The following is a 27,379-nucleotide window of genomic DNA, read 5'->3' as shown; positions in this document are numbered from 1 at the left end:
TATCTAAACATATGTCACATAGGTTTTATACAATTTAAAAAAAAAAAACTAACACACACTAACTTCAACAGCTTGCTCTATTTCAAATTCTAAATTTTAGTTTTATAAAAATCATTTTCCGTATAACCTTAGATAAATTCGCTCCCTAAAAAAAGAAAAAGAAAAAAAAGATAAATTCGAATTAATTATATAAAACTCAGAATAAAAATTATATTATTATTTTTATGAGAACGCAGTGGGTGTAGGTATAAAGTGCAATGTTATCAAGCATATAGACATTTTTTCGTCTCAAATATTGTTTAATGTTTAGAGTAGAGTCTAGAGTTTAGAGAGAGAGAGAGAGAGAGAGAGAGAGCGAGAGAGAGCGCGCGAGCGAAGCAGGCAGGGAGACAGGCAACGAGTAGTGTCGCCTTGGCCTACTGAGTTTTGAGAATCTTTTCATCTCCTCTATTTCTCTGGTTAGTATCTCCTGCCCTGCCCTATCTTTTTCCTTTCCGCCGCCTCAATGAAATTAGACAAGTTTTTTTTTTTTTTTTTGGGGGTCAGGAATTCTTAGTGAAACTTTGGCCGCTGTACTCGTTTTTATTTTAAATATTTAAATTTCTGTCCTTTCCTTAGGTTTTATTTCAAAATAGAATAGAATGGATCCCATTTTTTTAGGGTTTTTAAAATTTGCCTGTGTCGATTTTGCTTTATATTAAATGGGTGTCCTTGAGAGTAGTATTTATTGTAGTCCCCCACACACGCCAAGTATGCATGTATATATACTCTTAAAAAGAGGGTTTTGATTTTGAAGGCATGACCCCAAGGATCTCATGAGGCCTCGGGAACCACCAAAACAATTAAAAAAAAAAACAAAAACAAAATATCCCAGTGGGAGATTAGTGGTTGCAATTGCATTTTGTTTAACAAATGTATGGGGTCTGAAATTTTGATTCTTAGCTTGCTTTGCAGATAAAAATATGGCATCGCCAGCTTGGTTAACACAGGAAATGCAGCCACCAACTTCTCAAGCACCTGTGTCTGCTGCTGCGTCTGCTCCGGGTGCAGGTACACCTGGTTTAATGCAAGGACCTGCCGCCCAAGCAAGATATGCTAATGCACCTGGCTTTGTAATTCCTGCACCTTCATTCTCATACGGCGTGCTTCCAAATGCTCCCACCCCTTCTGGAAGCTTGCAACAGTCGGCATCTAGTCCTGTCAGTATCGATTTATTTTTGTCTAGTCAGACTTGTTGATGGGTTTTGTAGTACTTTATCTCTGATACTGTTACTTCCAATGCAGGTTATTAATTCTAATTCACCCGCGTCTCCATTGGTGGTTCAACCCCTGGTTCCTGGACTGTCTTCATCTGCTAGTCCCACTTTTTCATACAACATTTCGCAAAGTAGCATTGCTTTCCCTAGTATCCAGCAGTTCCAAACTAGCTTGGTAAGTTGGTAACGATCATATTCTCGAGTAAACGTGAGGTTCTCTTAGGTGAACTGTGATTACTGCCCTATTACTAGTGTATGGCACCATAAGTGTTTTTCCATCATGATGAGTAAACAGATAAAGAAATACAAACCTGTTTGGAAGCCATGTCGCCTGTTTGGCAGATGTGTATAAGAACATGATCCACATGCTTAGGCCCAATATCATAACTGCATGTAGATTTGACAAGGAGTTTAATCCTGAAATGTTGTTGTTCAAATGAACTAGATAGATTGCACACTGAAACAATCTTATGCTATGGCTCTTATCTAGCTGTTGAATTTTCTTGGTGACGGTTGTCAATCTTAAGGGTCTGACTGTTTAAGCTATTAATTTTATTTTTCCAATTTATGAGTTTTGGTTCATCAAGAAATTGTTGCAGTATTTTTTTTATTTATTGTCTCTAGTTATTGCTTGTAAGCCATGAAAATTGAAAGATTATGACTGTTTCAGCTTATAAATCAGTACCAGTAAGCTCTTTGATTTTATTCCAAGCACCAATTATTCTAATTTCTTTGCTTGTTTCCAGAATACATCAAGTGCTGTCTCGCAAGAAACTGGTAATTTGACATCTGCATCTCAGCCTTTTTCATTACCCGCTGATAGTTCTTCAAGTCCAACAATTACCGTATCTTCAACCTTGAGCCAAGCAACTTCATGGATGCCCTCTGCACCATCTTTTTCCATCCCTCCTGGAATGCCTGGAACTCCCGGGACACCTGGACCCCCTGGAATAGCAATGTCTGCACCAATATCCTCTAGTACTCTTCAAGCTTCTGCTATGGATTCTTCCTCTTCAGCAGTCCCAAGACCCCTTTTGCCAACAGCCCCTGTTGTATCAAATTCAGCTGTTCAGCCTCAAATTGGCACTTCTTATGCACCTTTTTCTGCTATGGCCCCTCCTCAGGGACTCTGGTTGCAGCCCCCACAAATGGGTGGGATACCTAGGCTACCGTTCCTGCCATACCCTGCTGCTTTTCCTGGACCTTTTCCCCTGCCGGCACATGGTATGCCTCTCCCTTCTGTTCCATTACCTGATTCTCAACCTCCTGGTGTTACTCCTGTGGGAACTGCTTCAGCATCATCTGCGTCTTCTGCCCCTGGTCATTTGATGTCAGGAACTTTGGGAATGCAGACAGAATTACCTCCTCCGGGTATTGGTATGCCCATGGTTTCGTACTAAATTACTGATGAAACAATGTATGAATTGTTTATTCTTCTTCATTGATGTTTTATGGAGTTACGTTTTTCATTTCATCAAAATATTACTTGGTGTTTTGTAGATATTAGGAAACAGGTAGAGGAAGTTCGAACTCCGGATGGAGCTGCTGTCGATGAACAATTAGACGCCTGGACTGCCCACAAGACTGAGACAGGGGCTGTCTACTATTATAATGCTCTGACGGGACAGTCTACTTATGATAAACCTCTGGGATTTATGGGGGAGGTATTTACATTAAGATTTGCTTTCTTCAAGTACTGCAATTGTGTGATCATATTAACTGCTTTTTGATTTTCTTATTAATTATTACATTTTAAACAGCTTTAGCTTTTGGAATATAGGCAGGTGGATTTTATTGGGGATGCATTTAATTTATAGACCCTTTTTTTGGAATATAGATTTGCTTTCTACCTTATTTATTTATTTATAATTTATAATTAAGAATATGATTAGGAAAGGAAAATAGAATGACTTATAATAAGATTGTGTGCAAGCCCTTTTCAAAGAATACAACTCACAAAGAAATAGAGTCAATAAAATCAACAAAAGACATCAAGGGGATGCCATCTAGAGCATGCATCCAAGTAAACAAGTACCGTAATATTTGGTTCCTTGTGTAATTTTCTTTTTCTTCAATGATGCATTATTTACTTATAAAAAAAAATAGTAATACTAAAAATTGGTGTCCAAAAGTATATATGAGGTGCTGGATTATTTTTTCCAATTTAATTTTATATCTTCAATGAAATTAAAAAAAACGGTTTATAGTGTGCTTATAAATATCTCTAAGCATTTAATGACATGGTTTCTCTTGGAATTGTCATTAGGAATTCTCTAATGGTTCGGTTTGTATAGATTTCATTGGTTTTGATGATCATTGTACTTTTAAAGCTTAGAGGCAATATGCATCTAGTATACATCATGTTTACTTGATATACATAATAAAACTTACTACTTGTAAAAAAAAAACACTAGTTTTTATAAATTACCATTTGTCCTAAAAGTTTAAATTATTAGAAATGGTAAATTGAATCATTTAACCGTTATTCTAATACTCTCTCTCATGTATGAAGCTCGACTTCCTTGTAATAAGTGGGTCCCAACTCATGGGGTTTTTAACTTGATATATATATTTTTAATTTTTAAATTTTTTTTTAAATTGGAGGTACGGGTGAGACATGGTTCGAACTTAGGACTACTTGCTCTTAATACCATGATAAATTACCACTTATTGCAAAAGCATAAGCTGTTGTGAAATGGTGAATTTAATAATTTTTTTAAAACCCGTTTATTTTGCTTAAAATATAAGCTGGGAAAAACTACAATTGAACCTAGAAAAAGTGAGGCTTTGAAAACCTGTACATAAGCAAAAAAATCCAATAATAAAAAAAAGGCTAAACCAACTAGACACTTGCCTGGAGGGTTATTCTCAATAGGTTTTATTTGATGAATACTATTTCCACCATATAGTTAATTTCTTTAGGTTTCTGCTTTTCTTTTACTGCATGGCTTCCTAATATCTGTAATGAGGATCCTTAGAACTGGCAATAATTTTATTTGGCAATTTTTGTGAATTTTATATTAGCCTCAGTGCATCTTATTTTTTTTTTGTGGTTGGTGTGTGGTTTATTGGTGCAGCTTGGTAAAGTTCATGTGCAACCAACTCCAGCTTCAACGTAAGTTCTTTTATTCTTTTGCAGGATGTTTATATATTTTGATCAATCTTGTGTGCGTAGAAAACAGAAGATTCTTGAGTTGTCAGTCACTATTCCTGTTATCTGGTTCTTTTGTCTATGGGCATTTTGTAATTCAATTTGCTGGTTTTAGTATCCATATGCTTGTTAATATGCTATAGAAGATACTATCGTGGATTATTTACTGCTGTCGATTTGTCTCTACTCAGTAGTCGCCAAGAGTAGTTTATTAGAGATGGGCATGGCAGAATGATTTAGGAAAACTTTTGCACCCCCCATTTCCCTCCCCAACAAAAAATCAATAAAAAAAGAGGAAGAAGAGGTTAGAGAAACATTGCTATAGGTAGGATATGCATGGTCATTATGAGTGGCTCTGTGGTATGCCCTGAATACTTTTGTTTAGTGGCCTTAATTGCTGTGTGAACCCCACAATTTCTCTGGAGGTCTTCATGACTGTCACTCCAGTTTTGGGTTGTTCCTCACAACTTCCTACTTCACTAAATTCCCCATTGAAAACAAAATTGAACTATTACAGGATTACTTTGTGATATTTTATACCTCTGGGCCATTGGTCCTTGACAACATCTGATCACAGGTGTAATGGTTTTACCATCCAATTGGCTGGATGATTATATGACATGCTAAAAGTAAAAATAAAAGTCCAAACTGATGTTGTTAAAGCCAGAGAACTTCTCTATTTAATGATCAATGTTTTTAGGTTGATAAGCTTGACATGCACCCAATGGGGTTTTAAACCCCCAACTTTGCCTTCAATCTACTTGTATGGGAGAAGCGAGTGCCATTTGAATTAGAGCTTATTGGCCTGATTGATGCTAATGTTGATTAACTGCCTGGCTTGATTCTAACTTAGAGGCTTGACGAAAAGTACCTTGTCTAGATTTTGTCCATATTGTTCCATGTTCAGGTTGCTAACGATTAATAATGTGTTCGGGCCTTCTGTATTTCTGAAACAAACTTTGTTGGCTTCATCAAATGACTGAATTGAATCAGTTAATCAATATGCCATTTCTATGTTGATAATAAGTGAGGAAGGACTAGACCAGCCAGTTGGGATTTTATTTTTCCCTTTGCAGAAATAAAGGTCATCATTTGAGCAATTCTAAAGAGTAAGTAGTATAAAACATATCAGATTAAAAGGCCTGACATATATGGAATTTATATTCATGAACGGTCCCATTTTTTTTAATTTTTTTTTATTATAAATAAGATAGTTTGACTTTCTTTAGGTTCATAGCCATATGGAAATTATTGTAATTTTGTTGTTCAAGGGCAGTCTTATATAGATTTGCTTCATGAGTTGTGTTTAGTTGAGTTAAGATTTTGTTGGAATGGATATCAGTTTTGCAAATTGTTTTTTTTGATAAGTAGGATCTCAGTTTTGCATAGTCAGTCATTATGGTCTGTTAGTGTTTTGATAAATTCATGTAATTTTGGTGATTAATCCTATGGTCTCCAGTTGTATACTACCTGGATACTTGGATGAGACTATTTTTTGATGGCAATAAAAATTACATTACTTATCCAAAAAAAAAAAAATGTTTGGTGGGTCAAAATATTGCCTGGTCATTTACAGTAGGTCTTGACTGGTTTAAATTTCTTGTTGTCTTTCCTAGCAAGTTTGCTTTCTTCCAAGTTTACTTGGTCTCTGTTATTTATACAGGATTGACGTATATTTGAAGGTATAGGATAAATTATCTGAAAATTACTATTGCTTGATGTCTGATGCATCTTTTCTTGGGAGTGATCCAAAGAATCTTAGAACTGATGCCTAATCACCCTATGGTAGGTTCTTGTTCTTTCTCTCTTTTTACATTGTACCTGCTGTATGTTACTCCAGCCAACCTTGAAATTTTCTTTTTATTTGGATTTTGGTGGTATGGTACCGAACATGTACAGAACCCCGTTAGATTTGTTGTGAGTCTCTTTCTTGTGTGGCTTTGAATGTAGCCTTCACTCCTGTCCTCTAAGTTGGTCTTGAGGATGGTGTTATGTTATTATTAGTTAATTCTGCAAAAAGTCAAATTTCTTTTAACAATGTCTGATTTTACCTTCATTCTTTTGTCGAGGTTTTCTTAAATTTCCTTCTCTCCCCTTCTAATAAAAATTGAAGGTGTCAGGTGCATCGACAAGAAAAGAAATATGAGCTTAAGTGATGTTCTGGTATAAGATACAAATGTCTAATCAAGTAAAGCGTCAGTTGAAAGAAGTTTGAGTGTTAAAAGAAATTGGAGCTGTTGTGGGTGCTAAACTAATTAAGGTTAGCCCTTTATGGCTTGACCATTGAAGGTCTGCCCTTTATGGCTGCTTAATTGATTTTTAGATTCCACCTGCGGAGACCTACTAGGCAAGAAGCACTCAGTAAATACATGCTTTTTTTAAAATTTTTTTTTTTTAATGCTTGATATTTGTTTGTCCAAAATTTTAGAAGAAAGTATTTGAAATTGGATTTGGGCATATTGATACTCTATCTCATGGATACCATAGGCAAGTCATTCCTTCTATGTTCTTTGACTGTATGGACCCATTTATTATTATTATTGTTGACAATCTTCTTTGCCATTTAAGAGCCTAAATACCTGATTTGAATTATAGATTGATCTCTGTAAATTTGGTCCTCTGGCTTTCTGTAAATTCTGGAAAGTGCTGTGATATATTTAGTTCTATATTATTGTTAAGCTCTCTTTAGTTATTTTTTTACTGGATCTATTTTCTTTAACTATTAGAGTTGTTGCAGGTGATCTTTGCTGTCCGAAAGTACATAAAAAATTTTCCTTCTAAAGTTGTGTGGTGTTTTTTTGTCTTCAGGGTTACTATATTTGGTACCGATTGGGTAATGGTCACAACAAGCGATGGAAAAAAATATTACCACAACAACAAAACCAAGGTACAGATTGTTGAAATTTAAATTTATTGATATTGTGGAATACCATAGTCTAAAAGAATAGTTTGGGTTCTTGTTCTTGTGTTTTTTTATCTGATTAATTGGAACAAGATCCTCTCCATTTCAAATCCTGTCTGTTTCATGGTTAAGATTTTATTTTCTGCATCTAATAATGTACAGACTACCACGTGATTCAAAATTTTAAATGTAGTAGTCTATACACCTTTAGATTTGTAAAATAAAATATGAACCATGAAATGGACTAAATGGATACAACCCTTGAAATGGAGAGATTCCTTTTCCTGATTGATCATTTCTGCACTTGTGCATGTAGCGCAGAAGGTTTTATTCTTTGGTCAACTAAATTCGTAGAGATGAAAGAAGTATTTATATGATTTAGATGCCAATACGATAATATGGCTAAAGTGGGTGCATCATGATTCTTTTGAATGGGATGGGCGATCCCATTTTCCTTGACCAGAATAAATCCGTTGATAGACCTGTATTCCATTTCATATGCATTCTAGTTAGTCCTTATTATCTTCTCAAAAAAATAAAAAGTTAGTATTTAACTCTTTATTACCTTACTTAAGAATGTTAGAAGCCTCTCATCACATGCTTTCATGGTTTTTCTAGATGCAGCCTAGTGTTGCATTAATTACGTGTTTCATTTGCATGGCCTCCTTTTTTAATTGAGTCTCAAATGTGTACTCATGTTTCTAGCATAACTTCTGGATTTGTATTGGAAATTGTATATCTATGTTAATGATGTTTCATGAAGTTTCTCAATTTCTTTTGTTGTATCTAGTTGCTAGTCATGTTTACAAATAAACTACAAGCCCATATTTAAGTTGGTCTAAATCTTATTAGATGTTACTTAAATTTATTCCATGTATTTATTGTTATTTCTTTCTTTATCAGATAAGCAGCTGGCAGATCCCGAATGAAGTTGCAGAATTGAAAAAGAAGCAGGACAGAGACACATTAAAAGAACATTCAATTTCGTCAACACAAACTAATTTATCAACTGAAAAAGAATCTGCTCCAATCAGTTTGAATGCTCCTGCCATTAACACAGGTGGTCGTGATGCTTTGGCTCTTAAAGCCTCGGTTGTGCCAGGATCATCATCTGCACTGGATTTGATAAAAAAAAAGTTGCAGGACTCTGGAACTCCTGTCACCTCCTCTCCTGGTCCCACACCATCAGGAACTGCAGCATCAGAGTTAAATGGCTCAAGAGCAGTTGATGCCACGGCTAAAGGTTTGCAAAGTGAAAACAGCAGAGAAAAGCTAAAAGATGCTAATGGGGATGGTAATATGACTGAATCATCCTCAGATTCAGAGGATGCAGATAGTGGACCAACAAAGGAGGAGTGTGTTATCCAGTTCAAGGTCTTTCTTTCTTCTTTTTTTGCTGAAAATTCTTAAAGCAGGAAAAATTAATCCCATGTTATTTGTTTGCCTTCCATTTTTGGATTTTGTGTGTTGGTATAATTTCTTTTTACATTTTTTTTGGGTTGGGGGGGGGGGGGGGTTGAGAATATGTTGATCTAATAATCAATATATATATATATATAAAGGTGTTATTTTTATGTTAATGGAATATCCATTTTCCTTTAAAAGCCTATCTACATAACAAACAATATATCTTGACAAGGGTACCTGTGTCAAGTAATGACTAAAATCCAATACTTTTAGGCTCCTTTTGTATCAATGTAAGATATTATCCAGAAAAATTTTCATATGTTTTCCATGAGAAACATTTTCTGGATAATATGTGTAAATTTAGATGATGCTTGTAGCAACCTAAGTACACTTCCAGTTCCTGTGTAAATGTGGGAGCACTGTCTTGTTCCTCTTTAATAGTTTTTTTGAAATACTAATACAAAAAAATGTTTCATGTATTCCATATTTGGTGCTGTTGAAAATTACAGCAAATGGAGTGGGCTTTTGTGCCCTCTCCCTTGTGTCTCGCTCACTTGTTCTCCCCTCTGCACCCACTACCTTGTACATCTCCCTTCCTCTCCCCTCTGGCCCCCTGCTCCATATTACTACTATCACCCTCCTCTCCTCATCTGCAACACCACAACCGCTCCCCCCCTCCCATTCCCCCCAGGAAAACCTATTCCTACAACCATTGCTGCTGGCACAAACACTATTGTCTCGACCTTTTTTGAGTTTTTGTTGGTTTTAACACACATTTCTGGCGCAGCTAATGTGTAGAAATTATATTTAGAATAGCATAGAAATTTTTGTGCAACCAAACACTAGAAAATGTTTTCAGGATCTCAACCAAACAATAGAGAGCAAATTGTTTTCCATAAAAATATTTCTTGTTGAAAATTTTTTGCTAGGGAAATATTTCAAAACTTTAATTATAATCAAATCTGATTTTCTGTTATGTTTAATGTAAATCCAATGATTTAAATAGATCTGATAAGAATCATCTATAAGTAGCCCCTTTCACCCTTCTTTATCCTTGGGTCACATCAGCATTTCAATTAATAATGATATACTTCTTAAAGTGGTCGAATACTCATTACTTATAAAAATTTGCTATTTCAGTTAAAAATTTCCCAATTTTTTTTTTTGGGATAATTTATAGAAATTTTATGAGAGTTAAGGAACTCTCAAACAGAACATTTCTGAACTTATTAACAGCTTTGAATTATCATATGTTTCATATTAGCTTTAATATAACACCTTTGAACACCATCCCCCCACCCCCCCCCCCCCCCCCCCCCCCAAAAAAAAGGCAAAATAAACCAAAAATAAGATAAAATTCATTTTTTTTGTTCGTTAATCCATTTTTGACTCTGGTTTAAATGATCTTTTGCATATCTAATGCGTTTTGGCGTTCTTTGATTTTTCAACTTGCACACACCCAGTTTTTTGAATGGCCTTGTTTGTTGTTGTTGTTGATATGTACTTGAAGCAACTTTAAATGTGCCTGTTGAGAAATGCTAATGTCTGGCGTGTTTGAATTTCACAGGAGATGCTTAAGGAACGAGGAGTGGCACCATTCTCGAAATGGGAGAAGGAACTGCCAAAAATCGTGTTTGATCCACGTTTCAAGGTTTGTTGAGTCCATCTATTACAAATTATATTTTGAAGGTTTTATGATTATTGAGTAATCTGTTAAATAAAGCAAAGTTTTACATGAACTTTGTCTCAAGACTGTTTTGTGGACTTCAGTAAAAATTTCCTTTCTTTCATTTCTTGCATATTAAAAATTTGCCATACGTGTCTGAGTCTTTGGACTTGGACCATAGGGGCTGGTTGGCCTCTCTCTTCTGGCACATACATATTTCAGGCTGGGCTTTTATACAATTAATGGCTTGCCTGGCTCAGCTGTGCCTGGCATATCCCAGTCCAGTTTATTTTTAATAGGATTTTTTCCTTGTATATATATATATATATATATATATATTTCAACTTAAGATATGTCACTTTGAGAATTGAATTTTAGACCTTAAACATTTAGTTTAAGCTTACCCTTTTAGTAATTGAACATGGTTTGACAGAATGTGAAAAATAAAATCTAGAAAGAGTATGTTTGTGTTTCAAAATCTCGCATGGACATGGCTTGGCTTGGCTTGGTCAATGCTCTTCCACCTCTCCTTAGAGCAAGGAATAAGCTGAAACTGAAACTGTCTGCCCCAAGCTTGGGCTAGCACATTGGTGATGGAGGGCCATGGAAACAACAATGGAAGTCATATAACTGGCGTTTCAGAACTAATTGCAATACCCAAGCATTAATTTAGGAGTTCTTTTATACTTTTCTTTATTGTGAAATGTCTGTCTTGTTGCAGGCAATTCCAAGTTATTCTGCCAGGAGGTCATTGTTTGAACACTATGTGAAAACACGTGCTGAGGAGGAACGCAAGGAAAAACGAGCAGCTCAGAAGGCTGCAATAGAAGGGTTTAAACAATTACTGGATGAAGTATCAGAGGTCTCATCGACCACCTTAAACACCCCCCCTCCCCCCGAACCCAACAAAAAAAAAACACCAAAATTAATGTTCCTTTAGCAAAATCTGCTAGATTCTGTGCTGTGGAGAGTGCTGATTTCTTACTGTCCACCTTTTTATTTTCCAGGATATTGATCACAGTACTGATTATCAAACTTTCAGAAAGAAATGGGGCAATGATCCACGGTTTGAGGCCTTGGACCGCAAGGATCGAGAGCATCTATTGAATGAGAGGTATCACTTGGCAGTTGAATATGGCTTAAGTTTTCCTAGTGTACATGCATGCATATCTGCGATTAATCAGCATTCACATCAATGGGTCCCACACTGGTCGGCTAATTGGTGTTAATCAGTGCCATTAAGGTGCTACGTTATTTTGTTATAACATAAACAACCTATTTTATGACATTGGTAGATGGTAATTGCTAGTTCCCTTACGGGTGCCTAACTGAGAAAGCAATATGTCCTCAGGTGGTCATCACCCACATGTTTTGTTGTTGGGGTCCATAAGCATTTTATTTTGGACCATTAATCTTCTAAACTTGCTGAACTCTAATCTTTTTTAATTAACTTGAAATATTTAATGCCATAGAAGAAAACTCCAAGGGCTTGGCTTAGTGGTTCCTAAGGCCTCAAGAGATCCTAGTTTTGAAACCTTTAGCTAGCATCTTGGGGCCACCTCAAGGGATTCTTTCCTATAATTACTTGGCGTGTGTGGGATGGGGGTACTGCACACACCCGAGGGAATAGTTTGATACTTGAAGAGGTTTGGATTCCCTCATTTCTCAAAAAAATAAATGAAAAATGAAAAATTAATGCCATAGAAGAGAGAAGGTGGGTGTGATCTCATCATGCTAACTTCCTTTCATTCAAACACTTACATGGAACATTTCAGCCATTGTCTCCCAGCTATTTCAGTTAGTTTGCTGTGTTGGTCATAGTTATGGTCTAACTAGGTAAGGTCATGATGTGCATGATTAGACATGACTCCTAATTTAGGTGTGTTATTTCTATTCATGTGGAATGGATGCACCAAAAATTATGTAGTACAAGAAGAGCTTTACGCCCCCCACCCTCTCCTTTTCCCTTTCTCTTCTAGTACATTTTTTCTTCCCTTTGCCCTTAGCGGTTGCAGATATTTTAGTTAAATTCTTTGTTCCATCTTCTTTGGTTTGATTCCTCTTTTTATTTTATGATGTTTATTTTTTAGGAAAAAAATTTAGGTACAGTTCCTTAGGTGTTTAGCTTAGGTTTCCCCAGTTAAAGTCAAACACACAACTGCATTGAATCTAACTGTCATTGGAAAAGACAAAATGTTTGTGTTGCATTGATTGATTCGACCATGTGTATGAATTTAATTGGGGAACCTAAAATATAACACGTAAGGAAAAATCTGTATGTTGCTTATGGCCTATTGATCACAATAATCAAAGTTGGGCTGAGTTTCCTTTTTTATTTATAAATATGACCATGTCCTAAAACCTTTTCTTCCCATTCAACTCCCCCTCCCAAAAAAAAAAAAAAAAAAAACTTTTGCCCTATCTGGTGTGTTGACGTAAGTGTGGGCACCATCATGGAGTTCTAGTCATCGTAGACTGTTTTGAGCAAAGGTAACCAACATTTTTACCTGTCCTTGGATTTGTTTTCAACACACTGATTGTGTTCTTAAAGTGAAATTTCATTTGTGATATAAAAGGCTTGGAAAACATGGATTGTTCAGGGGTAAGATTCTGATATTGGGTCCTATGGTCACTTGTTCATTAGTAAGCAACTCTAAAAAAATTAGCAATTATCCTTTTATCCTTGTCCATCATCAAATACTTATTGACTGAAAGGTGAGATGCTCTCAGTAATTTATTTTTTAACTTTTAACTTTTCTTGAATATCCCTCTAATATGACCATCTTTCTCAATTTAAAACTTGAGTTTTAACTTTTAAGTATCAACAACCAATGAGCATGTCATTCAGTGGGATGATGATCTTAGGGGACTTCTTTTCAAAAAAAATAGCTGTCGCAATCAATGATGTTTTCTGGTATATGAGAAGTGCCACACATGAGCACGTCATTCAGGTCTGTGTACCATGCCAGTGTCTTTGTTTAGCATATGGTGCGATAGACTCAGCCATGCTGTTTCATTTGAGTACTTTTTTTTTTTTTTTCTGCCTCGGATCCTTATTCGAATTTATATTGAAATTTTCCTAGACAGAAAGTTCTTATTACCCTTGAAAGCAACATGAGTCAGCAAGTAGTAGGCTAGTGACCAGATTCTCAGATTCGCCTTGGTAGTGTCCTTTAGCCCTATAACCTTTTTGGATTAACATGGTAAATGCCTTTTATCTGATAAGATGTTACTATTATTGGTTAGATAAGGTGTCTGCTTCACCTGCAGGGTCCTTCCTTTAAAGAGGGCTGCTGAAGCAAAAGCTCAAGCAGTGCGTGCAGCTTCTACCTCCAGTTTCAAGTCCATGCTTAGAGAAAAAGGAGATATAACTCTTAATTCCCGTTGGTCCAAGGTAGGTGCAGTTCTACTTCATATTTTGGTCTCAGTTTATTTGCTGGATATAAGTTTTTTATTTTATTTTATTTGCTCAATAGAATGGTATTGAACTATGTTCAGGTGTATGTATAGTTTGAGGGTTTTAGAACATAATACTATTAATTTTTAAATTTATCCTTTCCCATCAGCTTAAGCTTGTGTGATACTTTATCAAGCATGTGCTCCTGTCTTCGAATCTTGTCTCATCTTTATTCCTTCTCTATTAAGTCCAAAGTTCACGTGTTATCATTGAGTGAGAGAGTCTTGGGTCCATATGATAAAGGGATTCTTAGACTAGTAAGGCAATTAGTTAAATTTATCATTTTCTATTAGCTTAAGGTTTGGGGACAAGTGGTAATTTACTAAGAAATTAGACTTTTCAATGGCTTGGTCTTTCTTTTCCCCAAAATTTGACATGCTTTTTGGAGGGATTGTTTTGGGTGAAGGTATCCTTCAATAAATTAGTGGTCTTTTAATTCTTTTTATCCTTGGAAGAAGATTTGTATTGGCAAAAGGACCCATTTTTTGATAATGCTAAAGTTAGTAGAAATGGTTGCTTAGCATTTGGCATACAATTGTGAGTTGGTGCATGAATGGTCCATAATACAGAGAATGCATGAGCACACATTTTGTTTTTCTTATTTTTTCAATTACATATATAGTATTGATAACATACTTCACATTAAATTAGATCAAGAAGACAGTATAGAGTTTGTTTTGTAATTTGAGTTGTTCTTTTTTTTTTTTTTTTTTAAAATTTAATTTTTCATAATTAATCAAAAATTTATTAACAAGAAAACAAACCAAGTACACTGGGAGTGTACTTAGAGAGATTCAATCAATTCAAATTACAATGCTCAAACAAATCTAGAAGGGTAAAACAAGGAGGAGAAAAAAAAGCCAACGCTCAATCGAACAAAGTATGAAGGAAAAAAGGCTTTTAGATCAAGGATATTCCATTCACATCCCTCAAAATTTCTAGAATTCTCTTCTTGTTAAAGATGCCGCATAATGCAATGTGGCACAGCCTTCCAGAAAGCTATGTTCTATGCTTGCTGAAAGAATCCTTCCAGGCTGCAGATATCTCAATAGCTCTTTTTGGCATAACCCATTGGAGACCAAATAAACAAAACGCCATTTTCCACAGCTTAAAAGCTATAGGGCAATGAAGAAGAAGATGATCCACGGATTCCCAACATTTTTTGCACATGCAGCACCAATCCATAACAACATGTCTCTTCTGGAGATTGTCAGTAGATAAGATCTTCCCTAGAGCAGCAGTCCAAGAACAGAAGGCAACCCTAGAGGGAACCTTCTAATGCCACACCGACTTCAAAGGATATGACATGCCATCAGGCTTTGGGATAGGGAATGATAACCCATGCACCTCAAAGTCCCCCGACTCTTGGCAGGTTTCCAGCAAAGCCTTCCCTTCACCCCTAATAACCTTGGAATATATAAGATCCATTAATGAAACTAGTGGCTCCAACTCCCATTCTTGAACCGGTCTAGAGAATTGAACATTCCAAATGGGGCACCCCATTAGAGAGATGAAAGAACTCAGCTATTGAGGAGTCTTTAACAATCCAGGAAAGCCTCCTTGAGTAGGCAATCACTATACATACTCCCAAAATTTCACTAGAGTACCATCACCCACGTCAAATTGAAGAAATTGGGAAAAAGTAGACAATTCCCATCTTATAGATTTCCAAAGACTCACTATAGGAACCCACCTGACGCACTGTTAGTGCACCATCCCCTCCTCCCCCCCCCTTTCAAAATGAAACTGTGTCTCATTCTTGTATCTCCACAACCTCTTTCCTAACGAAGCTTGATTAAATCTTCTAAGGTTCTTTATACCTAATCCTCCATTACAAACTGGTTCACAAATCTGAGCCTCACCAATCCCACTCCATAAAAATCTCGCTGTAGCCTTTTTTTAATGTTCCTCAATCCTCACCAAGCCCACTCCAGATGGAATTTATTCTTTTTATTTTTATAAATAATTTTAAATTTTGGTTTAGTATTTGGGAGTTCACTTATATTAATGATACCAAAATTTGACCTGACAAAGAAAAATTGTGTGAACTATTCCTTGAGCAAACGTCACCAACTCCGAATCAGTTATCTTATTGACAGTCTACTACTTCAAAAGTGCCACAACCACCAAAAGTGGGGCTCTGCACCTCAGCCATTGCTATCATATCCTCTCTGGAATAACCACCTTCTTTTTATACCAATGGGCACAAACAATGGTGGCAACTATATCTGATGTGGGGAGCGCAAAGAAATACTTATTTTAATTTAGTTTTATTTAAATTTGGAAGACAATTTAATCTATATTGGGCAATTAGAATTTTATTTTAAGCATTAGCAGTTAATTGGGTTTATTAGTATTTTCTTTTTTAATTTCTTAAAGTTAAGGGTATTTTTGGAATTCAATAAGGATTTCCTAGTTAGTTAGAATTAGGGTTTGGTCCTAGTATGTCTTTTAAGCAGAAATTTTTTTATTAATAAAATTTCTTCTGGAAATCTACCAATGGCCTGTTGCTAATCTACCGATGGCCTGTTGCTAACTTTAACCAACCCAAGGTGCTCACTCGTAGAGGTTCTCTCTTGCTTGGTGCTGACTCCTAGGTTACCTATCCTTTTATTTTTCTGTTCTGTAATTTTCTTGTTGCATTGTTTTGGTTTCATCTTGCATCAGTATCGTGTCTGTTCCAATTCAATGGACAGAAATACCACTTACCACCATTGTATCCCACCATTATTGAAAATTCTGAGTTTCTTTATTTTTCCTTAGCTTCTGTTTTCCTAGGCAAAGTCTATTTAAGATTTATGTTTTACAAAACTGCAATTGCAATTAATATGTGCTTAAATACTCAACCACTCAATTAGGACTTCGAATTTGACTAGTAAGTTGAAAACCAAAAAGGTAATAAAGAGTGACTTAGACTTAAAGGAGTAAAGTAACCTGATGCTGTTAGAATTGGAGAATTCTAGACCTAACTTAATCACCAAACTACCCTCAATTTGTAGGAGTTATTGAAATTACAAATCTGCCCTTGATTACAGATCTTGAATTGATGAAATTATAAGTTGCAACAAATTAGTCTTCCATGGTTGCATATGGGGAGGGGATGATTGGGATGTGTAATCACCAGTGAACTCTAGCTCAAATACACCTCCCATTTTTTTGATAGGTAAGTTATACATGTTTTGAACACAATGTCAGCCTCCACCCTATTCTTACAAAGGAAGGAGGTGCCATTGAGTTATAGCTCATTGAAAAAGGGCACCTTCTCCCCTTGTAGAGCAAGGTGAAAGATGAGATTGTGGGTTCAGGACTCACCAAGGCATGTGTGCCAAGTAATAAAAAGTGATTGAGATGTGTATTGAACAAAACCCTCTTAGAGTTATTAACACAAATAATAAGCTCAAGGGTATTGAAGGCCTTGAGAAGTGGGGAAGATGAGACACTTCCCTAATTTGCTGTATTTTGTCAAAGGCTTTATTTACGTATGGATGTTTACTATATAATGTTAGTTCATCTTTCCTCAATATGATGGTTGATGGGCTTATATGCTAATTGTGTGCTAAGGAACCCCACACCAGTGGACATTTAGCATGCCAATTTGAAGATCTTAGAATTACTGGCTATTTTATATCTTGAAGATCCTAGAATGACCTGCAGAACATTTGGAAGTGATTACAAATTTACAAGGGGTGACATATTATTCAATCTAAATGCAGGATAAGGGTAATAGTTTAAATAACAGATAAAGAACTTTTTGAAATTGGCTGTGCACTTGCAAATAACAAGCATGAGATAATTGGTCTATTAGATTTTTTTTTTTTAAATTTTAACATATGTAAAAAAAATGTATTAGTTTTTCATTGGAGGATCAATTGTGTATTTTGGTTGCTGTAGGTGAAAGATAGTCTAAGGAATGACCCAAGATACAAATCTGTTAAGCATGAGGATAGGGAGTTTTTATTTAATGAGTATATATCTGAACTAAAGGCTGCAGAAGAGGAATCAGAACGAGAAGCAAAATCCAAAAGGGAGGAGCAGGTCTGGAATTTTCCCCTACTTTTCTGTTAGAAACTCCTCTCTCTCTTAGTGTGCTTTATGCTTGAATGTAGATGCTGGAATACAAATGAAAGATTACCTGTCTGTAATTTTCTTTTTGGTTATTTTTGAATATTTTCTTCAGGAAAAATTGAAGGAAAGGGAGCGAGAATTTCGGAAAAGAAAGGAAAGAGAAGAACATGAAATGGAGAGGGTGCGGTTGAAAGTTCGTAGGAAGGAGGCAGTTTCATCCTTCCAGGCTTTACTTGTAGAGACAATTAAAGATCCACTGGTAACATATTTTTATCACTAATGATTCCATTCTTGGTGGTGCTGGACTAGGAACGTTAGTGGTTATGTTGCATGTTAAGCCATCTGTTGTACTTTGTAACAAAAAGAAAAAGAATAAAGAAAAAAGAAAAAGGCCATCTGTAGTACCTTGTGTTTTTAAGTTCTGTTGCAATATTAAGATTTTGCTAGGGCCATTGACCGTATGGCTATACAAGTGTGATTACTGATATTTTTGCAAAAAAAAAAAAACAAAAAAAAAGTACCCTACAATTGGAAAATTGCATCATGTGCATTCCTTCCATTTGATATTTGGTGGGTTAGCCTCAAATGGTTCTGGAGCTGTTGGTTCATTGGAAAGGCATTTTGGTAGATATTAGAGTAGAAATATGAAGCACTTTTCCCTTTTGTGGTACATTTAGTAAGAAAGTCGTGCTGGGCCTTTGAGGGTACTGAGGTTTATAGGATTAATGGGGTTTTTGTTGGATGATTTTTTTTTCTTTTTTATTTAATAAGTATTGAGATTTATTAAGACCAGAATAAAATACAAGTCACCCAAGAATACAGGGTGTATACAACTGGGGACAGTACAATCGAGCATGCAATTGCAATGATCTATTAAATCACTAACCGAGCATAGAGAAAAACTACCCACAATTGACATCCAATATTAAAGAAAAATAATTTTAGATCTGGCAAAGACCGCTCAGAATGCTCAAAGTACCGGTCATTTCTCTCCCTCCAAAGACACCACAACAAACAATTTGGAATAGCCTCCGAATAACGCTAATCTGATGATGTCCAAACTCTTAGCTTTTTATGATTAAGTTGAAGCATATATTTATTTTAATCTTTGATCTTGGTTTTGTTTTTCTGTTTGCCATTCCTTTGGTACACTCTCCTGTACTATTTGTTGCAGCCTTTGTGTATTTCATTAAAAGGGTGTTTGGGGGTGGGGAAAAAAGTTACAGCAGGTGAAGAGCTTTCAAAATGGTGCCTAGCTATAAATGCTGCCATTTTCATTTTCTCCCGTGTCTTTTTTTTTTTTTAATTATTATTTTTGTTCTGGATCTTGCATTCCTGCCTTGAAAGTTATAATATTAACTTTTAATTTATTTGAGGAAAAAAAAAGTAAAGAAAATGATAGAGGTTCAATTCCTGGCGGGACCTTTGCTATCTTTCATTTTTCTTTAAAAAAGGATTGAAGAAAATAAAAGACAGTAAAAGGAGAAGTCTGTCACTTAGTATGGTTCCTTAAATTTCATTATATCTACCTGGTAGAAGCGAAATCCTCCTGCTGCCCTAGTCCCCATTAGCAGGAAAAAAAAAAAAAAAAATCTGTTATAAAAATTAACGTTACCATCAACCCCTGGTCACATAATCCTGTTACTGCATCTATCAATTAAATATTTAAGGAAAAATTAGTTTTGGCTTCATTGCCTAGCTGAATTCTTATGCATTATTGTTGTTATTGTTGAGATTTCCCATCATGCCCATTGTATTGTTGAGGGAAGTAACTCCTAAAACATCTGCACTCTCTCTTTCTCTCTAAACACAGAGGTGTGCACCTACAAACACAAATTAATTATATGCTCTAGGTCTAAGCATTCAGGTCCAATTGGTCGCTTGGTTCTTGCTAACTATAGTTTTACAGTTGATTGGGTTTGGTCTTACCCACACTAATAAATGTGTTCACCTTTTTCTTCTACTTGTGATCAGGCATCTTGGACAGAATCTAAGCCTAAATTGGAGAAGGATCCACAAGCACGTGCAACCAACCCTGACTTGGATGTATCTGACACAGAAAAGCTCTTCCGGGAACACATAAAGATGCTGAATGAGGTAATTCTTTGACTGACATGTTTTTTGTTCTGCTGATTAATTATAGTATATTTGCAATTTTATTCTTGCAGCCAGATCTCCTAGACTTGTTGATTATAATGAAGCATTACTGTGCACTCCTAACTATATTAAACTATACCCTAAAATCTTGGCTTCTTTAGTAAATGGATGGGAACAGGGTAGTTTTGAGGTTGAAATCCTAACAATTAAAGAGAAAATTATATATATATATATATATATATACATATATATATGTGTGTGTGTATATATATATATATATATATATATATATATATAAATTCTATAGTTGGGGGGAGGGGGGGCTTAAACACTGGATGTTTCTAACATCTGTTGGAAACACCAAGAGGTGCCAACCAGTTGGACCTCAAAATGTGTTGTCTGGGTGACATTTGGCTTGAGATCTGAAGTGTTCACCCAACTTGGATCATACGCCAACTCCTTTGGTGTCCAGTCCCAGGTATTTGTTCAATGACCTGATATCTCTTAATCTAAATACTTTATATTAAATTAACATAAAAAAAAACTTTATATTAAATTAATTTTAACTGACTTGTACTCCACACATATTGTGTCAGACAATGCTGTTGGTATGTTTAAAATTTGTATGCAGTTTTTGACTTGTAGAATTCAGAATTTGTGCGGCCGGAATTGTCAGTCATTTAGGTTCTGATGAATTATTTTTGTAAAATAGAAATGAGGTAATAAGTAGAGGGTTAAAAACAAGCAGATGGTAGTTGGATTTTGTGATTAAAAAAAATAGAGGGTAGGTAGATTTTGTGATACAGAATTACAGATACGTTGGACATATAATGGATAATATAAGGCAGCCTTTAAATTTTGACTTTATCTATATTTTTATACTAATATATATATATATATATATATTAAAGTAAAAGCTACCTCAAGAAAGATATGTTGCACAAGGTAGCATAATGAATTGCTATAAAAAAATTACTAAAAAAAAAATTGAATTGGTAATTCTGTTAGGGTATCACTATCATTAAGACCCATGACCGTGGGCCATTCACAAAGTAATCTATGGTGAATTAAGACCCATGAGTGTGTGTGTTATGTCAATGACATTCTCTTACCTTATTTGTGCATTTGATCATATGGTGAATGAAGATTTGCATTTTGCAATGCTGAAGGCAAAGCTTGAAATGTACTTTGGCTATGTGGCCAATGTGATCCACTTAAATACATTTGATTAATTTGTTATTTAAGCAATTCACACAGTTGTTGTAGCTCACATACTGTGACAGTGGATATATAAATCGACCTTCAAGATACTGATCTCACTGGTTTTCTTTTTAGCGATGTGCACAAGAGTTCAGATCTCTGTTAGCTGAAGTCTTGACTGCTGAAGCATCTGCCCAAGATACAGAAAATGGGAAAACAGTCCTCAATTCATGGTCAACAGCTAAACGCCTTCTAAAGCCTGATCCCCGATACAACAAGATTCCAAGGAAAGAGAAGGAAGTCTTGTGGCGGCGGTATGCTGATGAGATGCTGCGGAAGCAAAAATTGGCACTTGATCAGAAGGAAGAGAAGCATGTAGAGTTAAAAAGTAGGAGCTCTGTTGATTCTGGGAGGTTTCTGTCTGGATCAAGAACCTATGACCGAAGATAGTCGTTTGGGTTAGAAAGTAGGTTTTGATTTTTTTCCCCCACAACTCCTTTTAGTTTCATATTTTTGTACTTCCTGCGGAGGTTAGTTTAATATACTTTGTGAAAGCTGTATTATATGAACTAAAACGAACTGATTTTTAATCCATTTTTTTTTATTGAGTCAGCATATTTTTAATTTTTTATTTCCATGTTTGAATGCCTCAGGCATATACATCTTTGTCAGGGTGGCAAATAATCTCGGTTCAACATATTTGAATCTAATTTGTCTTTCCGACAATTGGGTTTTTCTTTCTTTTCTTTGTAGATTGCAGTCAAAGTTTGGGGAAGTTATACTTTATAATCTTAAACTATACCCCTAATTACATTTTGTACTCTAAACTTCTTGAATGCACGTTTTGTACCTAAAACTATTATTCTTATCCTTCTCTAAGTGTGCATTTGGATTGGGATGAAAAATTAAAATTATTTTACTATTTAGCTTATTTTTGCTATTATTCATGAGTTTCACTGCACTTTTTGGTATTATTTATGGGTCTCACTGTATTATTTTTATTTCAACTAACTTTTGTTTTTATCTACAGTACTTTCAGCAATAAGTCTTTAGTTTCAGCAAAATAAGCGGTATTGAAACATATCCTAAGTTTCTGTATGGGCTGAGATGCATCCTAATCAATTTTTATACTGTAGTCAGATTTAGTTCCACTTATTTAATTAAGGCTGTAAACGAGCTGAGTTTTGTCAAGTAGCGAATGTTCAAGCTCGGCTTGACAGCAAAAAGTAAAATGTTCAAGCTTGGCTTGAGCTTGATACGACCCTACAAATAATGTTCAAGTTTGAGCTTGTTATAAAGTATAAAAGTTTGAGCTTGATTTGGCTTGGCTTGGCTTGACTTGATTCATAGGTTAAGCAAAGCTCGAGCTCAATATCAAGCCCAAACTTAAGCTCAATATCATGTTTTTGAGCTTGAGATCCAACACAAGTATATTATCTAGTCTATATCAAGTTTATTATCTAGCTTATTTGGTTTGGATGAGTGGTCTCGACTTATAATTAATTAAAGTCTTATAAGGATATGAGTTTACTTGTTAAGTTCATATCAAATTTTATTACCAAACTCAAAAATAAGCTTAAGCTCAACTTGTTTTACTACTTTTGTATCGAGTCTCGGTTTTCTCAAGCTTGTTCATAAACAATATTTTTTACTTGGGCTCCGCTCGTTTATTAAACAAGTCTAAAACTAAAACTTAAGCTTGACTTGTTTATAAACAAACAAACATAAACGAGCTTTTTATTGAGCTAAGCTCAAGCTGCTTATGAATGACTTGGTTCATTTACAGCCCTATATTTAATCTACATTAGTCATGTGAAATGGTTCCCAAAGTGCATATTCATGTGCAATGGTTCCCAAAGTGCAATATCATTAAAAGTAAATTTTCTTTTGACTGAGTTATTAAAGTATGATTAATAGTTAAGAAGCCTTGTTAAATGACTATTATGCAGTTTTTTTCAATTTTCATTTAGTGTCATCTACCAAACCAATTCATGGCAAAAGCTGGTGCATATCCTTTCTCAGCATTTTTGTTTGTGTTGGAGATGTATTGCTTGAAAAGATCACATTGAAAGACTGAATTTTGCTGCCTTGACTTAGGGGTTGTAAATAGTCAAATTGAGCCAAGTATTAAAATTTCAAACTTGTTAATATAATTTTATTTCAAATGAGCCGAGCTCTAGTTTATTATTAAACAAGTTTATATGTTCAAGCATGGTTCATTTTCTAGTAAAAAACGTTCGAGTTTGTTCATGCGTTACTTGATTAACTTACTTCCCCCCCCCAATATATAGTTAAATTGAATAAAATTATTAGCCCTTTACAAATCTATGAATTTTATGATGAATGAACTATTTATATTATTAAAATAAACTACAAATATGAATTTGATATTATACGAATTTAGTCACAAATTTATACAATTTATTTTTAAGTCTATATAAATATATTTTTGGACATATATACATATAAAAATATAATACTAGATATAGTTATATCGAGTCTGCATGTTTATAAGCTTGCTTACAAACACATAATTATTTTTGAATTCGGCTTGTTTAATAGTCAAGTCTAAACTTGTGCTTGAACTTGGCTTGTTTGCTAAACAAACGAACATGTACAACCATTTTACTAAGTTGAACTTAAGCTATTCATAAATAGCTTAGTTTATTTACAGTCCTATGCCTGGTAGGTTGCCACTGTAATCCAAAGCTCATTTGCTTGTTTTAGTTATAATTTCAATATCTAGGAGAAAAAAAATATCTAATACTTCATAAGAATATGGCTTGTAGGGAAAATATTGCAATAGAAATTGACAAGAAAGTCTTTTAAGCCAAAAATTTTTTCTCTTTTGTTAAGAGCTTTGTGAGTATAATTTATTGCAATGGCATAGCATACTATAATTTATTTGAAAAACCCTCTATAATTGTAACTATTAAGTTATCAAAAATGAAATTGTTCTCTTCTATAAGCAATTTATTAAATTGTATATATCAAACAATATCAGTGTGGAAGCAACCTCCTCAACATTAGATTTAGGTGCATCATTATGTTGATTGTGCAATGCCTATTTGAAGCTTTGTTTTCTAAAATCACGATTGAAACTGCTATGATTGTGCGAGTCTTGGACCCTATTCCTCTAGATTTTGACCCTTATCAATTAAGTCTTTTCAAAAACCTGTTGGACCTTTGAAGGGGCCTTTATTTATATATTTATCCTTTGACACGTGTTTGGTTGCTACCGGATGCTTCACTTGGTCTAGGCTTAAGGCTAAGAGTGAAGTAGCAGCTTTCTTGCGAGTTGAATCATTTATGAATATGCAGCCAATCCCGTTTGGTCAAGCCTTTCCTTAATTATGACAAAAAACAACCTATTCCTTTACCTAAACAAATGCATTATGAAACTTTCTACTTGTTCAATAACATAGGGTCAATAGCTTCACTTATTATACATATATTAGCCCTTAAGGATGTTCCAATCTTGGTTTAAAAACTCTCAATAAGATCAACACAACTATTTTTTTTCCCCCCTTGTAACCCTAACTTAAGAACAAAAGTCTATTTAGTAACGAGCTAGCATTACTATTTTGAGGTCTTAGGGTGAAAATAAAAACAAGGGAGTCTTCTCTCTTTCCCTCACCACGTCTTTTAAATTGTTCTTGTTGTATGTGAGAAATAGTTCTAGACTTATGTTTTATAAATATTTTTCTACCCTTTTGTTGTTCAACACATTGGTTCCATTCTTGTGATGCACCATTAGCTTATATTCATTAAATATTGGAATTTTGGGCTTGACTCCTTTGATTTTATCACACTTTAAAGAATCGAGGGGAATTTCGGGCTTGTTCTAGCATTTTGTGGCTCTATAAAAAATCCTCCCCAACTATATTTATATACGTATGTGTATACCCTTCAAAGCGAATTGGACCAAAGGGCTTTTTTCCCCTACTATTACAACCTTATCGCTTTAAATGCATACAAGATTTATAAGTTTGGGACATAAGAGTCAGGCTGGCCTTATCGTGGAAACTCTTACGGAAGCTTAGAGGAGAGATATCACATGGGGAGAGAGGGAGATATTCTAATGGTGCATGTTTTACTACTTTTTCATTTATCTTTTCTCTAGCTTTTACTTTGGTATTTCACTAACAGGTTTTTCTTGTTGTGATGAATATTAGCATTGATATACCATGTTGAATATGCTTAATATGGATGCGAAAGCGAAAGCATAAAGTGTAGAACACAATAACACATGAGGGTTACGTGGTTCAGCCTAAAGGGCTACATTAATAATATATTAGAGTGTAGTACAAATCGTATATTACAATGAACCATAACATGTGTATATATAGTAGACTAAACCCTAGACTAATAGACTTCTAGCACAAGTAAGAGACTTGGCTTGCACACAAAGTAGAATTAGGCTTGGGCTTATGCTAATGGGCTAATATATCTCTAACTTGTTGGTTGGTCGACTATGGTTATAATGATCCTTAGATATAGGAGTCCTATGCCTTCTATATTTGAATTTGAATGGGTATTTTCTCACTTTTTCCCTCTTCATTTGAATTTGTGAGTCTTATCCTTATGAATGAGCCCTTTGACTTGTCCTAATTTTTGTAAAACTACTTTTCTCTTTTAAGCAATTGCTATTGTAAAAGGGTTTTTGCGTACAAGCTCTAAATCGAAGATTTGACTATTATTGGGGAGAGTTTGGACTACAACAAAATTGTTTTTAATAGAATGTCTTAAGCATAATGATAAGGATAATTTTGTAGTTAAACCATGACGAGGAAAAAGGCGACGGACCCAATAATCCCGTCGGCATCACTTGTAAAAAACGACTACATCATAAAGTCTACAGCTTCATAACAAAGCTAACGACCCTAACAAAGTGACGACGCCATAAGCTGACGAGAACAAGTTGAAGAGGGTAAGTGAACCTCCGTCGGGTTTGACATGGCCTTACTTGATCTCCACGCATACGTGTATAAGGAGACTTCTTGCGCTGCACGCTTAACCCTAATCAAGAAGACTCCTACAAAAAAAAGATTTCTAGGAGGTATGCAAAATCCAAGAGGTTCTTTCTTAGAAGGAAAGAACTTCTTGGCCAAGGCACGGATGTCAACCCCACACTACTATAAATACCCCCAAACCCTCATAAATGAAGGTACGCATAATTCACCCCAGCTTTGGCACTCTAGAGTTGTGAACAAGAGATTCCTCTAACTTGACCGTCGAATGGTATTTGGCCGGTACCACACCGGTACTCCTCTAAAGGTCTTCAGCTTTTGTGTTGTGCAGGTTCTCGTCGGGAGCACGTGAGGACCGTGTGGCTTACTGACAATTTTCAGCATCATCACATAAAATGGTGAAAGACCATTAATGTCGTTTGTCTCAAAGAAAAATGGCTCTTCCCTATGACTCATACCTCTCAGTATCAGATGTTTCCCCCTTTGGCTTGAGTGCTTTCCCTAGTGAAAGAATCCTAGTAGGATACCAACCCCCCACCAAACCACTCCTCCTTGAGCTTCAATAATGATGGCCCCCCTCATTTGGTACCTAGCAAAGGTATTGGGTTTCTCTCTAATTCTCTTCTCCTCTTCATACAGAAACTAGGGCACATTGGGTTGCTTCTTTTCTCATGCAAAGGCTCTTGGCCATCTTGCAGTAGGCTATTCTCAACGTTTCTATCATTTCTTAAAAAAGAAAAAAAGACTTGGGTCATGTTTGAGCCTATTCTTACGTTACTTAAAGGTTATTCTTAGCTAGGACCATTCTTGGCCTTCTTTGTTTTTCTTTTTTTCTTTTTTCCTTTTTCAAGGAGGGTTGGGCCGACTTCTGGCCCTCTTGTCATTTAATGAAGAGATGCTATGCAAAAGGTTGCCATCCCAACCATATATACTCATTCGTTCTTATATTCTTTAATGGTTTCGGCCAGATCTCAGACCAGACATTATTCTTGGGTATTTTGTTCTTTTGAGGCCCATATTCTTTAAGCTTCGGGTTTCACTCATGGGCCTGAACTTGTGTAACAAATTGGGTGGCAACAATTTCCATGAGCCTTATAGTTTAACTAACACTTCATGATATTTTTGATTAAGACGTCTAATGTTCAAATCATCTCTCTTCCAACTATCAAATTATAATAGATAAAATCTTGTTAGAAACTCTACTGCAC

General features: G+C 35.3%; 1 protein-coding gene across 3 annotated transcripts; it reads left to right on the top strand.

The window, feature by feature from the left end:
- The first annotated feature begins 295 nt into the window (after positions 1 to 295).
- Positions 296 to 21,927, top strand: LOC142627829 (pre-mRNA-processing protein 40C). Of its 3 annotated transcripts, none has more exons than XM_075801725.1 (16): positions 296 to 458; positions 955 to 1,199; positions 1,285 to 1,431; positions 2,003 to 2,633; positions 2,757 to 2,920; positions 4,334 to 4,371; positions 7,216 to 7,294; positions 8,213 to 8,683; positions 10,284 to 10,367; positions 11,104 to 11,244; positions 11,390 to 11,496; positions 13,653 to 13,776; positions 17,731 to 17,874; positions 18,017 to 18,163; positions 19,879 to 20,001; positions 21,337 to 21,927. In XM_075801725.1, the coding sequence occupies exons 2-16, from the start codon at positions 963 to 965 to the stop codon at positions 21,649 to 21,651; spliced, it is 2,952 nt and encodes a 983-aa protein (XP_075657840.1). In that variant the 5' UTR covers positions 296 to 458; positions 955 to 962; the 3' UTR covers positions 21,652 to 21,927. The 3 variants fall into 3 exon arrangements, with proteins under 3 accessions (XP_075657840.1, XP_075657841.1, XP_075657839.1); XM_075801726.1 differs by having other exon boundaries at positions 943 to 1,199; positions 2,003 to 2,627; XM_075801724.1 differs by having other exon boundaries at positions 943 to 1,199.
- Positions 21,928 to 27,379: the final 5,452 nt, after the last annotated feature.

Source organism: Castanea sativa, chromosome 3 (genome assembly GCF_040712315.1).
Source record: "Castanea sativa cultivar Marrone di Chiusa Pesio chromosome 3, ASM4071231v1".
Taxonomy (NCBI): domain Eukaryota; kingdom Viridiplantae; phylum Streptophyta; class Magnoliopsida; order Fagales; family Fagaceae; genus Castanea; species Castanea sativa.
This window is presented reverse-complemented; position numbering and strand designations above follow the sequence as displayed.